Raw genomic sequence first — 12,546 nt, 5'->3', positions numbered from 1 at the left:
CACAAGTGATCCCACCAATAGGAAGAGGGGGCTTGGCTAACCTTAGCCTCCCATTTTTCTTCCCCCCCAACTCGGGGCTCTGACCAGTCAGTCGCCTTTGATTATCAGTTGCCAGCAGCCCCTCTCTTGGCTCCTTGACATGAGCACCATATAAGGCAGCGATCTCCATAGAAACGTGTCAGTTTCAATAGTAGTGTCAAAGTTCACTATATACAGACAGTCGCGCAGATCCCCCTTTCGGAAACGTTGCTCCGCTGCTCTTCCCGTTTAAACGCATTCATTTGTGTGTGTGACTCTGTGCCTTCCCTTCTCCCGACTTCTCTTCTTATTGCATATTCTATTAGGTGTCGTCTGGGCTTTTTTTTTCCTTTTCTTTTTCCCCCCTTTGCCTCCCTCACTCCATTCCTGCAGGAGAGCTCCGCACAGCACCGACCGCTCCAGCCCATTGTTATTATTATTCTATTCTCAGAATCGCAGTGTCGCTGCTCCAGGAGGATACCGGTGTCTCTCTCTGACTTTTCCTGCGACTTTTTGTGTTTTTTTTTCCAACTGACTTGAGAAGCCAAAGAGCAGAAGGAGAAGCGGAGCCGCCGGCCGGTACAGCCACAGCCCGACCCCTATCAGAGCCTTGTTATTCCGGGCAGATGGGATAAGCCGGGCTCTGTCTCCTCATGGTGCGGACGGGTCGGAACCTTCTCTCGCTGTTTGTGACTTGTGATGCAATGAGAGTCGCACCGGGGTTATTTCTCCATCGCTCCCAATAAAGAGAGCATTTGCCAAGCGACAGATCGCGGAGGGAGGGAAGCGCCTGATCTGCTCCAGGCTGTGGATGAGGCAGATTCCCAGGACTGGCTCTATGAATGGCTGACTGCATTTTGCCCTGGATTTGGCCCCCGGACACTAACAAACCCTGATCAGGTCCCCCCACCCACCCCCTCCAAAGATTTATTCTTCATCGCCCTCCCTCCCGTCACCCAGGCCGGCTGCACACTGCTCCGTCCTGCAGAGCCCGCTGCCCCTGGCCGCCCTATGTCTGCCGGCGAAATTGGGGCTGCGAATCCCGCCGCCTCCCCAGCCTGAACCCTCCTCCTGCAGCCCGCAGCCCGGAGACCAGGGGAGGAGGACCAGATCGACACTCAGGGGAGGGGGGGAACAGTTGAAGCCGCACTTCCAGCGCCCAGCCGGGCACACAATACATCATTAGCTCCTGAGCCCATTTCACTGTGCAAGAGACAGGGGGAAATCCCTTGAGCGCTAATCCAAGGAAACGGCTCCCAGCAGCGGCCAGCACCACGGCAGAGACAGCCAGCTTCTTCTTCTCCTCCAGGATCAAATCCCCCCAGACCGCGGCCATAAGCTCCCTCTCCAGCACTTTCTGGGCCCGAGATATGGCAATGGTAGTTAGCAGCTGGAGAGATCCGCAGGAGGACGTGGCCGGGGGAAATCCGGGAGGCCCCAACCCGGGGGCCAGGGAGCAACAGCAAGCGCCCTCCGCTGCCCCCCACACGCCTCAGACCCCCAGCCAGCCGGGACCCCCATCCACCCCCGGTGCAGCCGGGGACAAGGGCCAGCAGGGCTCCGGGCAGAGTCAGCAGCAGCACATCGAGTGCGTCGTGTGTGGGGACAAGTCGAGCGGCAAGCACTACGGCCAGTTCACCTGCGAGGGCTGCAAAAGTTTCTTCAAGAGGAGCGTCCGCAGGAACTTAACGTACACATGTCGCGCCAACCGCAACTGCCCCATAGACCAGCACCACCGCAACCAGTGCCAGTACTGCCGCCTGAAGAAGTGCCTCAAAGTGGGCATGAGGAGGGAAGGTGAATATTTGCTCTGGGCACCGGTGTGTGTGTCTGTGTGTGTGTCTATGTGTGTGTGTGTGTGAGTGCGCCTGCCTGGCCCAATATGTATGACTTGCTGATGCATTGTGGCGCTATTAATATTAATAATCGCTGCGTTCCCCGCGTGTCTAGCTTTGTGTGGGTTTTGTCTGTGGAAGCATGCTGTGGGCTGTTGGCTGAGCCTCTCTATTCATGTGCTCCATCCCTTCCCTCTCTCTCTCTCTCTCCCTCTCTCTGTCATCATTAAAAGACACACACACACAGCAAGTTCAGCCAAGCACCTCTCCCCCACCAATCCACATGAAAACAATGCAATTTACTGTACTTTCCATCCATGCTCTGGGCACTCCAGGCATCCTCTAGTTCCTCTAGTTCCAGCAATTCGTGGCCTTGCTAAACACATGCCCTCTCTGCTCCACTTCATATTCTTCATATTCAAAATGCATTTATTCTTCATATACAGTCCATTTTCATTATGCCATCCCTCTCTTTAATCCAGACATAATTTAAATTAGCAGCCACCTTGTTTAAGAAGGTTGTATTGTATTTTATATATAGGCCATTATCTCACACACTTTACAGAGAGAACTAAAAGTTTCCTCCCTTTCGTTACAGAAGCTTAAAGTGTGTGAATGAATGGGGTGAGGCTGTATATGCGGGGTCCGTAGCTGCCTTGTACTTGTTCCTGCCTGTCAGTGGGTTTTGTGTATCTGTGTCAGGTTGTCAGTGTGTGTAAGTTTATGTGTGTAGGAGTAGACAAACTGTTACATCATTGACACATCCTGATACATAGTGATATATAAAAAATATTGTGTACTTGTGTATTTGTATTAGATTGTGTGATTGGTATTTTGGGTGGTTGTGTACAGTAAAGAAAAGTAATGTTTTGTGAGAATGAATGTGTGTGTGAGTGTGTGACTATGTACAAATAGATACAGTGTAACAATCAAGCCAGTGCCCAATGCTCTGCACATAGGCATCACCGCATTTACAAACCACGCTGAAACTTATATAAAACCAAAAGTCACGTTAATATTTCCAAGGTAATTTAGGTGAGGAAAGCAGGAAGCAAATACATTCATCCATAGGCTTATAATTGTTCTATATTTTATCTCTAATGAACAGGTTACTCCACTTGTATTTAAATGCAAAGCGTCGCCATCTAAAAATCCGAGGTTTTATTAAAAATGCAGCAGCCTGGGAATACTTGTCCTGTATAGTGAGAGCCTATCAATACCAGACATGCTAGTCATTTAAATTGGCCCACTACACAAATCATTGCCATATGATTGCATTGCATGGGGTGAGTTCATATTTTTTGTGTGTCTGTGTGGGTTCTAAATTTAGTTCAGTTTCCATTTTCTTTTTGTTAGTTTTCATGTCCTGAGAGCAGGCAGTTAGCGCCTATGGAGTGAGCCCCCACGTCCCCATTAGAACAGTTTGTGAGCTTTGCAAGCAGGGAGCATAAATAAGCTTGCTCACGTTTAGCATCCTTGCACTTAATGATCCAGTGTTTTGCATTGCCACGTTTGGTCACTCACTCTGCCAGCAGCCACACTGCACCAAGCCTTGCATACATTAATTGGCTTCTCCTCACTATGTTTAATTATTGTAAGTCCAATTTTATCTTCTATTCTCATTGTTTCACTGTATCACTTCGGATATTCCGTGTGTTTGAAATGATTGTAGATCCTGACTATTGATGAATATATATATATATATATATATATTAAGTATATATACATATAGTGATGTGTGTGTATATATATATATATATATATATATATATATATATATATATATACATACAGTCATATATATTTATATATTAATACACATGATATATACATAATATACATAAATATATAGAAGATGGAGGAGGCAGGAGAAGGGCTACAGGCTGATCTCTTCCCAGACAGAAGCAGAGGGAATAATGTACAAAACATCTCCATTCTGCACTCAGCATTTCTGCTACAAACAAGGGATGTGTGTGATTTTATTGTTTGTTTTACATGAGGAATTCAGTGTTAATAAGTGTGCGCTGTGGCTGCTCTGTATATCGTGCTATGTGAGTGTATATATTATAAATAACGAGTTATACACATATATATATATATATATCTGTGTGTGTGTGTATCTATCTATCTATATATATATATGTATTAGTGTCAGTGTTGGCGATATTTCCCAGCCCTGGTTGCACATTTCCTCTTCTATCTCTTTGTTTTTTGTCAGCGGTACAGCGAGGTAGGATGCCTCCGACCCAGCCGAACCCAGGGCAGTACGCTCTCACCAACGGGGACCCCTTGAATGGCCACTGCTACCTGTCCGGATACATCTCGCTGCTGCTGCGGGCCGAACCGTACCCCACGTCCCGCTATGGCAGCCAGTGCATGCAGCCCAACAACATTATGGGCATTGAGAACATCTGCGAGCTGGCGGCCCGGTTACTGTTCAGCGCCGTGGAGTGGGCCAGGAACATCCCTTTCTTCCCGGACCTGCAGATTACTGACCAGGTGGCCCTGCTGCGGCTGACCTGGAGTGAGCTGTTTGTGCTGAATGCGGCTCAGTGCTCCATGCCCCTCCATGTGGCCCCTCTCCTAGCCGCTGCTGGCCTCCATGCTTCCCCCATGTCCGCCGACAGAGTGGTGGCCTTTATGGACCACATCCGGATCTTCCAAGAGCAGGTGGAGAAGCTTAAGGCCTTGCATGTAGACTCTGCCGAGTATAGCTGCCTCAAAGCCATCGTCCTCTTCACATCAGGTGAGTGGGGCACTGCACCCCAATATTGCACTACTGGGTAACCAGCTGGGACAGTGTCTCTGCTGCATCTCATTCCCTCAAACCATTTCTGTTGCTTAGCCATTATTTGGGCTGGATGGTGCTACCAAAGATAAGGGTTGTGTATTGAGTCTGCTTGTGCCCATATGTGTCACAGTATTATATAAGGGCCCTGTGTATACAGGTTACTTGCATCTCCTTGGTATTAGGGTATGAGAGTATGAACACAGGGCGCTGCTGCCATTTCATGCCAGGGGTGGTAGAGATTGAGTCCTTGCACTGCTCAGTGAGATTGTGTTTACAGAATGCTAGTATTATTTACCACTTGTACACTAGAAAATATTCCAGTTTATTAGTAATACTGGAAAATCAGGCTGTAAATACAGGGGCTGCTTTAATTCAGTGCTTGTAGCATATATGGTACAAGCTGTTAGTTTCATTTAATGTTAGGGGCCTACATAGAACTCTGTATAGATGATGTTAGCGACAGTGGGAAAAAGTCTTGAAACTGTATATGAAGGGTGCCTGTACTTTTCAATCCTAGGTACATGTATGGCACAAGGTGCTGGTGTTTTTTAATGACAAGTACAGGTATGTATAGGTGTGTGTGCCATAATGGCAGGCATAGGGCAGTCATGCTAGTGACAGGTATGGCACACTATGTACATAAAAATATGAAATGAAATTTCTATGGTATAGGAAAACATACACAGGATGCCTGTGTCATTAATGACAGGAGCAATGACAGAGCAGTATATTCAGTGTGCCTATTCCATTAATTGCTAGAGGAAACGTGGGAAAGTATACAAGAGTGCCTGAACTATTTATTACTAGGGGAAATGCAGGACGGTGTATACAGGGTGCTTCTACCATATATTACTAGGAAGGGACAGTATATGAAGAATACTAGCAGTATTTGGTACTAGAGGAAATGTGGGGCAGTATAAATTTAGTGCCTGTACCCTTTAATACAAGGGAAAGCTGAAGAAATACTTCTTGGAAAGGTGGGACAATATACACAGAGTGCCTGTTCCATTTTTATAAGGGGGACATGGGACCGTATAAACGAGGACCCTGCACCATTAACTTCTGGGGTATGGGGGGTATATACAGGGGTATATACAGGGTGGCTGTACCACTACTAGGGAAAATGTGGGGCAGTATAAACAGGTTGACTTCATCATTTATTACAAATGATCTGGGGTAGTATAAACAGGGTGATTGTACAGTATATGCAGTACGACTGTACCATTTCATGTGTGGGACAGTATATGCAGTACGACTGTACCATTTCATGTGTGGGGCAGTATATGCAGTACGACTGTACCATTTCATGTGTGGGGCAGTATATGCAGTACGACTGTACCATTTCATGTGTGGGGCAGTATATGCAGTACGACTGTACCATTTCATGTGTGGGGCAGTATATGCAGTACGACTGTACCATTTCATGTGTGGGACAGTATATGCAAGCTATGGTACCATTTGTCTCCGCAGGAGAATATGGGAAATTATATACAAAGTGCCTTTACCATTTAGCACTAGGGGAGACCTGGGATATTATACTCAGGCTATGTGAGCCATTCCATGTTAGGGGCAAGCCTGCCACTGATCTGTATATAAAGGGCATTTGTACGATTTAATTGCCCGGGGCGAGCTAAATCCTTATTCTGTAAAATGAAGCCACTACATAACATTCAATCTCAGTCATTTCTAATTTTAAATAATAATGCAAAAATTCAAAACCCCCTTTTTCTAGAAAATGACGCGAAAAAAAACGATAAATGCAAAAGCATTAGACGTGCTGCCGTTGCAGTTATACATCAGTTTGCTATGGAAACCACACACGTATTAAATATTAAACAGATTGTCTGAAAAACAGCAAATTGGGAGCAGGCAACGATACCTTGAATACATGGTCTTTTTTTAAATGCATTTATTTTTTGTATTGAGCTACGATGGGGCTGTAAGACCTGCATCTGCTAATTCTGCAGGGTTGTCCCTTTAAGTGCGCCTGTTACAAATACAAGAGGTGCTTAATGAGAGGTGGGTGCACCCAGAGCAGCCTGTATGGCTGCCACACAAGTAAACAAAGCCAGTTACTCGGCAGCCACATTAGACGCGCACTTCAGATCGTCACTACCTCCCTTTCATTATTTCCAGCGAGGTATTTTTCATAAATATTGATTAAATGATTTCTGTAAGATCCCGAGATAAAACCGCAGACGAATACAAGCGAGCTGTAGCCAGACAAAGCTGTGAAGCCATCCCTGGCCCAGCACCCTTCTCCCAGCACCCACAGCATCCTCAGCCTGGGAAACTGAGCATTTGCTTTCTATTAAATGGCACTTAACTGCGCGTAGGATTGTGGTGCGGCAATCGCAGTATTAATATTGATCTGCACATCAGATCATTTCTGTAGGCAGAGGGAGCTGATTGCTATGTACACGGTGATCAAAGCCATTGTGTAGCTCTTCTGCCCCCTCAGTGCTCGCCAGAGCAAGCAGAGGACTGGGCATGTATAATATACATATATATATAAATAAATATGCACATATATATATTTTATTTTAAAATTATTCAGGCAGATTAAAAGAAAAAAAAGAAAATCTTGCGACTACAGTTGTGGGACTCATTAAGACAAATTTTAGAACAAACCCTAAATGATAATAATAGTCTTGAAACTGTGAATTATTTTGAATCCGTGGTTTTATGTAAATGGAAGTGAACGTTGTAACAGGTGGATGGGGATCTTTTTATTAAAGCACATTTTACAAGGTCTAAAGCCAGCACAAATAGTTCTAATGCTCGCCATGGACGCAGGCGAAAAGTAAAATCCCCTTGTAAATAGAATCATGTTCCTAAATTCTCGTTTAGCCATAGTATTAATAGTGTGGTGAGGAAGCACTGAATACTTTAAGCTCTTAAATTATTAAACATGGAAATGCCACTGTCAGCGTCCATTTTCTCCCCCACCCCTCCCCTACGAGCACACACACACATACACACACATACACACACACACAAACTTCTGAACAAACTTGTGATTACTAATCAGCTGGGAATTCGCTGAAAAGGGACCTTGAACATTAAAAATAGTTGGAGTGATGAAAACGCAATTTTAAACCATAATTTACATGTAATGAACAAACGAGTTGAGTAGTGAAAGGCATTTAAACCTGGCACTGAGCACCCACTTTGTGGTTTTTACATTTATACTCCGGAAAATATTATGATTTTTTTTTTATTCTGGATCACATCCAAACGTAAGGTCATGAACCATGTTTCCCACTGCAAGATTATTAATTTCTCTACCACAAATATGCTTTAACCCTATGCGCCTTAGCAAGGCACAGTATAAGCGAAAGAACTCGACCAGGCAGACGGGAAATAAATCCTCCAGCTATAAAAGAGTTATTTAATATTATTATTATTATTAGAGTTATATATTTTTACCTGTCATATAGCAGGTGAACCTATTTCTTAAATAGGTGTTGCCAGGTAGGTTACTAAAGTATTCCTAAACAGTGATTCGATAGAAATTGGGCCAATGCTTTGTCCAGTCGGAAAACTTGGAAAGGCAAATGTGTAATTTAGGGTGAAGACACAGAGCTACTAGTAGCAGCTACTTGTCACAGTTACTAAAGAGACAATGCTGATCATTTACTGATAATTGTCTCTACGTGTGTTTTAGCAGAGGTGGTTCTCAGTATTGTCTATTGCATAGTATTTTCTGGTGTTTAGTAGCAGTGACAAGTAGCTGCTACTAAGTAGCTCCGATTATCTTCAGTCTTTAGCAGTATAGTTACATTGTTACATAGTTACATTGTTACATACTGGATAAAAAATTACGTGCCCATTGAAAGCAACTAATTTAGCTACTCTTTGGATTGCTGAAAATAAAAAATAAATAAATGTGCCCAGTTTGTGCAGAGCAAACACTTGCTACCTACTACGACCCTACATGTTGTTGTACTACAAATCCCATCATCCCACGGGCATCTCCATCTCTAGCCCAGCCTACGGGCAATGGCGGGGCACTGAGCGGGCAGGGGTGCTTGTGGGGTTCCAGTAAGTTAGGGTGGCACATGGGAGGGGGGATATTACTCTCTAGCTCCACTTACTATAGTTATTGTATAGTTAGTTTTGCTTATTGTATAAAATATACATTTCGCACCTGAAAGAATAAAATCAGGTGTTGTCTAACGCTGCCAGTCAACCCAAATTCAAATAGTTATGAGCATTTCCTCCAACACATACAGATTTGTCTCAGTTGTGGCAGAAGCAGGAATCATATATCTGTCAGAACTCACAGTGTGTCGTCCTCATCGTTACCCAGAAACCATTAAAACCAGGTTCACATTCCCCCTCTCTTGTGGCTGGAATAGTACAACCCATTTTACACAATATAGGATTTGCCTCGCCCCCTGGTGTATTATTATTAAGCTGTAGACTTTAACCTGTGCGCTGCCAGAGAACACCGGCATTTAGCAATGCTCTGTGGCCATTCTGAGGCGAAGGGACCATAGAGTAGCAAATAGTGATATGCCCTGGATGCCTTGAGACGCACCCCTCGGATTGGATATATTTTCTATCCTAGAATATTATGTAACAATAGGACACAGATACATCAGATAGAATCGATGTCTGAGAGCACCGCGGCCCCCCTGTGTGTGTGAGCCACACTGTACCCACTGACAGGCATGGAGGGGCCCGCAGTGAGGGGACAGGCACAGCTATTTGATTTCAACAAAGCGTGGGTAGAATGTGCCTTCTATGTGATTCTATTAATAGTTCAGCTTGGAAAAGGGGGGACGTGGAGGGGCACCAGTGTGTGAGAATAGTAGGGTGCAGGCGGGCAAGCGGCTTGGTGCCTGGGGGATTGGGTGCTGCTTGGCTGGAGATTCCACTCCTGTTTATTACTCAGTGGGAATCCTGTGTAATTGTGCTGTTCAGTTAGCGTGGGTTGGCTTTCTCCTCACTGTGGGCTTTATAGGCCTGGGTGTCACTGGGAGTGGGACCATGTGGGACCATGTGGGAATGAGTTAGTCTGATAGTTTTCTACTCTGCTCCTAACTGTGCATAAACTGTTCTGTGGCTTGTTTGGGGGGATTGATTCACTGGCCTTTTAGTTAGGTCTTTCTACCCCTTCTTACTTGGGACCCACTTGGGGGATATGCAGGTCCTTCTTAAGGACTAATTAAGGAGCAGTGTAAGGGTGTATGGGTACAGCTGGAACTATAACAGAACACTATAGGAAATGTAGTATTTTATGTGATTTTGCATAAAGCTGAACTGTAACATGCCAGACTGTGCTGGGCACTCAGGGTCCCAGTCTTGTAGTGAGGTGCAGACAAGTTAGTGTGCGGTGTGTGGCAGTGAGGGCAGTGAGGGCAGGCCTTTTGTTTCTACTGTCAATCTTCACTATACCAGGGGCCCCTTTATGCACACAATGCACACTCTTATCAAGCTTTAAATATACTCACATATATGAGCTCTATATACCATACCAGACACTTTTTAGCAAACTCTGAGTACTAGAATTCTGTTTAAGTGTGACAGGGGCTGAATTTGAGAACTGCCTTAATTTATAGTTAATTGTATTCGCCATAGTAGCAGATCAGCCAAGGGCCCTGGGTTTGTGGTCACACAGTACTTGAGTGTAGGGGCAGCAGGTAGCATATGGGAGCAAATCATGCCTTTGTCATAAGAAAGTGAATTAGTTTGGGCATTACTTGTGGTAAGTGCTAATCATCCTTGCAGGAGTAGCTTGGTAATATCTTTGTGCATGATGAGGGTTGGGGTAACTATAGTGTCAGTGGTTTGGGGCAAATATAGAGTCAGCCAATATGGTCCATCTGCTCTACTCCTGTTTTATAATTCCGTACTCCCCATCCCTCGGTGGTGCAATGCCCTGTGCCCAGTGAATCGTTACTATTACTGTCTGAATGCTATGGTGACTGACTGCACTAGTATTAGAGTGGTAATGTGTTGCTTGTGACTTCTTAGGCACTTATACCATATTAATGATGTGCCCTGTTTGTCTTTCCTCACCTGGGGCCCCTGTGTAGATGCCTGCGGCCTGTCAGACGCTGCGCACATTGAGAGCCTGCAGGAAAAGTCGCAGTGCGCCCTGGAGGAGTATGTTAGGAGCCAATACCCCAACCAGCCCAGCAGGTTCGGCAAACTACTTCTAAGGCTCCCATCCTTGCGTACAGTCTCTTCGTCTGTCATCGAGCAACTCTTCTTCGTTCGTTTGGTAGGTAAAACCCCAATAGAGACTCTCATTAGAGACATGTTATTATCTGGAAGTAGTTTCAATTGGCCTTACATGCCCATCCAGTGCTCCTAGGGACCTGCCCAGTGACTTACTTGGACCTCACTTGGCCACACAGCTCTGATGGTAGGCTTAATTAATACATTTTTTAAAGATAAATCCATTCTATCTGGAGGACTTTGCTGGAAAAGGACCATGGCAAATCTAATATAAAGCGAGGAAACTGAGCCACTTGGATGTACTATGGACCGATATGGATTGGTCTGTACAAAATGGCAAGGACCGGGCAATAAATCCCGTGCAGACACAAGCACTGACTACTTACCAGGAACATTTCCTGGCCATTTTGTAATATATATTAGTCTTTATTTTCTTTTTTATGTCGAGTTGAAAGCAATGTATGCGCATAAAGAACAACACAAAAGCAGAGTTACGGAAATAGAGGAAATCATGTGTTTCCAAATAATTATAAACCAGACAAACTCGTCCTGTGTCTATGTATCTATATCTGTTTTGTATTTTTCTGGTTCCAAACCAGGTCTCCTGTAATTCTATACTAATAATTTTTGATATAACCCTTTGCTTCTTATAATGAGTGCGATATATGTTGTCGAGGCGTAAGTTCTTCAAGAATTAAAATTGAAGTGAGAATTTAAACAAAATAAAAGACTTTAGCAAAAAAGTTGGTTTGGTTTCTACGACAGTCAACAGGTTGACCACTAATGCCCCCCCCTTGGATTCTCAGCTGGAGGGCAGGGGGAATGGTGCTGAGCAACTGGGGGACAGCAGCAGCTCCTACTGTATCGGGGTCATACAAATTGCTGCTGCTTCGAATTCTTCTCCATTTCATCTATTTGATCCATTCTATAAATGAGGCTGATGTGTCTGTGCATTTTCCATTTCTTGTTTAGTCAGTGTTGCTGGGGGAGGGGGGGAGAAAATGTGAAGGGGAAATGATATTCTGGCTTTTGCCTGCTCTTGGGGGTGTATTGTAAGAGATAGTAATAGAATGTGCAATTGGATTGAATAAGAAAGATTGGCTTATTACAGCGCTGAGTGGCTATCAATGGGCATTCTGATCTGACCCTATTTTCTGCTGTTAGAGCAGGGGACATTATTTCCTCGCAGTTCTCCATGTAAAGCCCTATTCCCATTCTATTAATATAAAAATTTCTTTCTCCCAGCCTGAGTGCTGATCCTATAGGTCTCATTATAAGCATTCCCTCTTCCCACCCATCTGCCACACTCGCAATTTTCATTTAAACATCTCTCCCATAATGGGCTTCTCTCAAGGTAAAGGCTGCTCTAAACTCCTGTACCGCTCCTTGCTACTCTTTCCAGCGCATTCATGTTTTATCAACCCGTCCTGCAAGGGAGCTCTTATACATTAATAACTCTATACCCCCACCCTAACACAGCACCCAGGAAATGCCATCTTATAGTCTTCCCGCACTATTATTATTTAGGATTTCCAATTTAACTCAAACTATTTAAATATATCTTTGTGTATTAGGGATTCATAAGTTTATGGTTCCTGTCTGAAAAATCTCTTATTGGCTGCGGTATATGGATAGATATATAGATAGATAGATGATAGATAGATAGATAGATAGATAGATAGATAGATGATAGATAGATAGATAGATAGATAG

The 12,546-nt window shown here is 44.4% G+C and overlaps 1 protein-coding gene across 3 annotated transcripts; it reads left to right on the top strand.

The window, feature by feature from the left end:
• Positions 1-10: 10 nt before the first annotated feature.
• nr2f1 (nuclear receptor subfamily 2 group F member 1) lies at positions 11-11,576 on the top strand. 3 transcript variants are annotated; one of them, XM_012959745.3, is made up of 3 exons: positions 11-1,815; positions 4,072-4,599; positions 10,689-11,576. In XM_012959745.3, exons 1-3 carry the CDS (start codon positions 1,389-1,391, stop codon positions 10,967-10,969), a joined length of 1,236 nt encoding a protein of 411 aa, XP_012815199.1. In that variant the 5' UTR covers positions 11-1,388; the 3' UTR covers positions 10,970-11,576. The 3 variants fall into 3 exon arrangements, with proteins under 3 accessions (XP_012815199.1, NP_001093677.1, XP_031753332.1); NM_001100207.1 differs by having other exon boundaries at positions 873-1,815; positions 4,075-4,599; XM_031897472.1 differs by lacking the exon at positions 11-1,815 and adding an exon at positions 2,078-3,447.
• The last annotated feature ends 970 nt before the right edge of the window (positions 11,577-12,546 follow it).

The sequence above is a fragment of the Xenopus tropicalis genome, chromosome 1 (assembly GCF_000004195.4).
Source record: "Xenopus tropicalis strain Nigerian chromosome 1, UCB_Xtro_10.0, whole genome shotgun sequence".
NCBI classification, from domain to species: Eukaryota; Metazoa; Chordata; class Amphibia; order Anura; family Pipidae; genus Xenopus; species Xenopus tropicalis.
Note: the sequence above shows the minus strand (reverse complement) of the source record. Positions and strands in the feature narration are given on the sequence as shown.

Bases quoted from the DNA above. Each gene is read 5' to 3' on its own strand.
- nr2f1 (XM_012959745.3), top strand. From the start codon at position 1,389: ATGGCAATGGTAGTTAGCAGCTGGAGAGATCCGCAGGAGGACGTGGCC. The intron at 1,816-4,071 runs GTGAATATTTGC...GTTTTTTGTCAG, and splicing joins AGTGGGCATGAGGAGGGAAG to CGGTACAGCGAGGTAGGATG. The intron at 4,600-10,688 runs GTGAGTGGGGCA...GCCCCTGTGTAG, and splicing joins CATCGTCCTCTTCACATCAG to ATGCCTGCGGCCTGTCAGAC.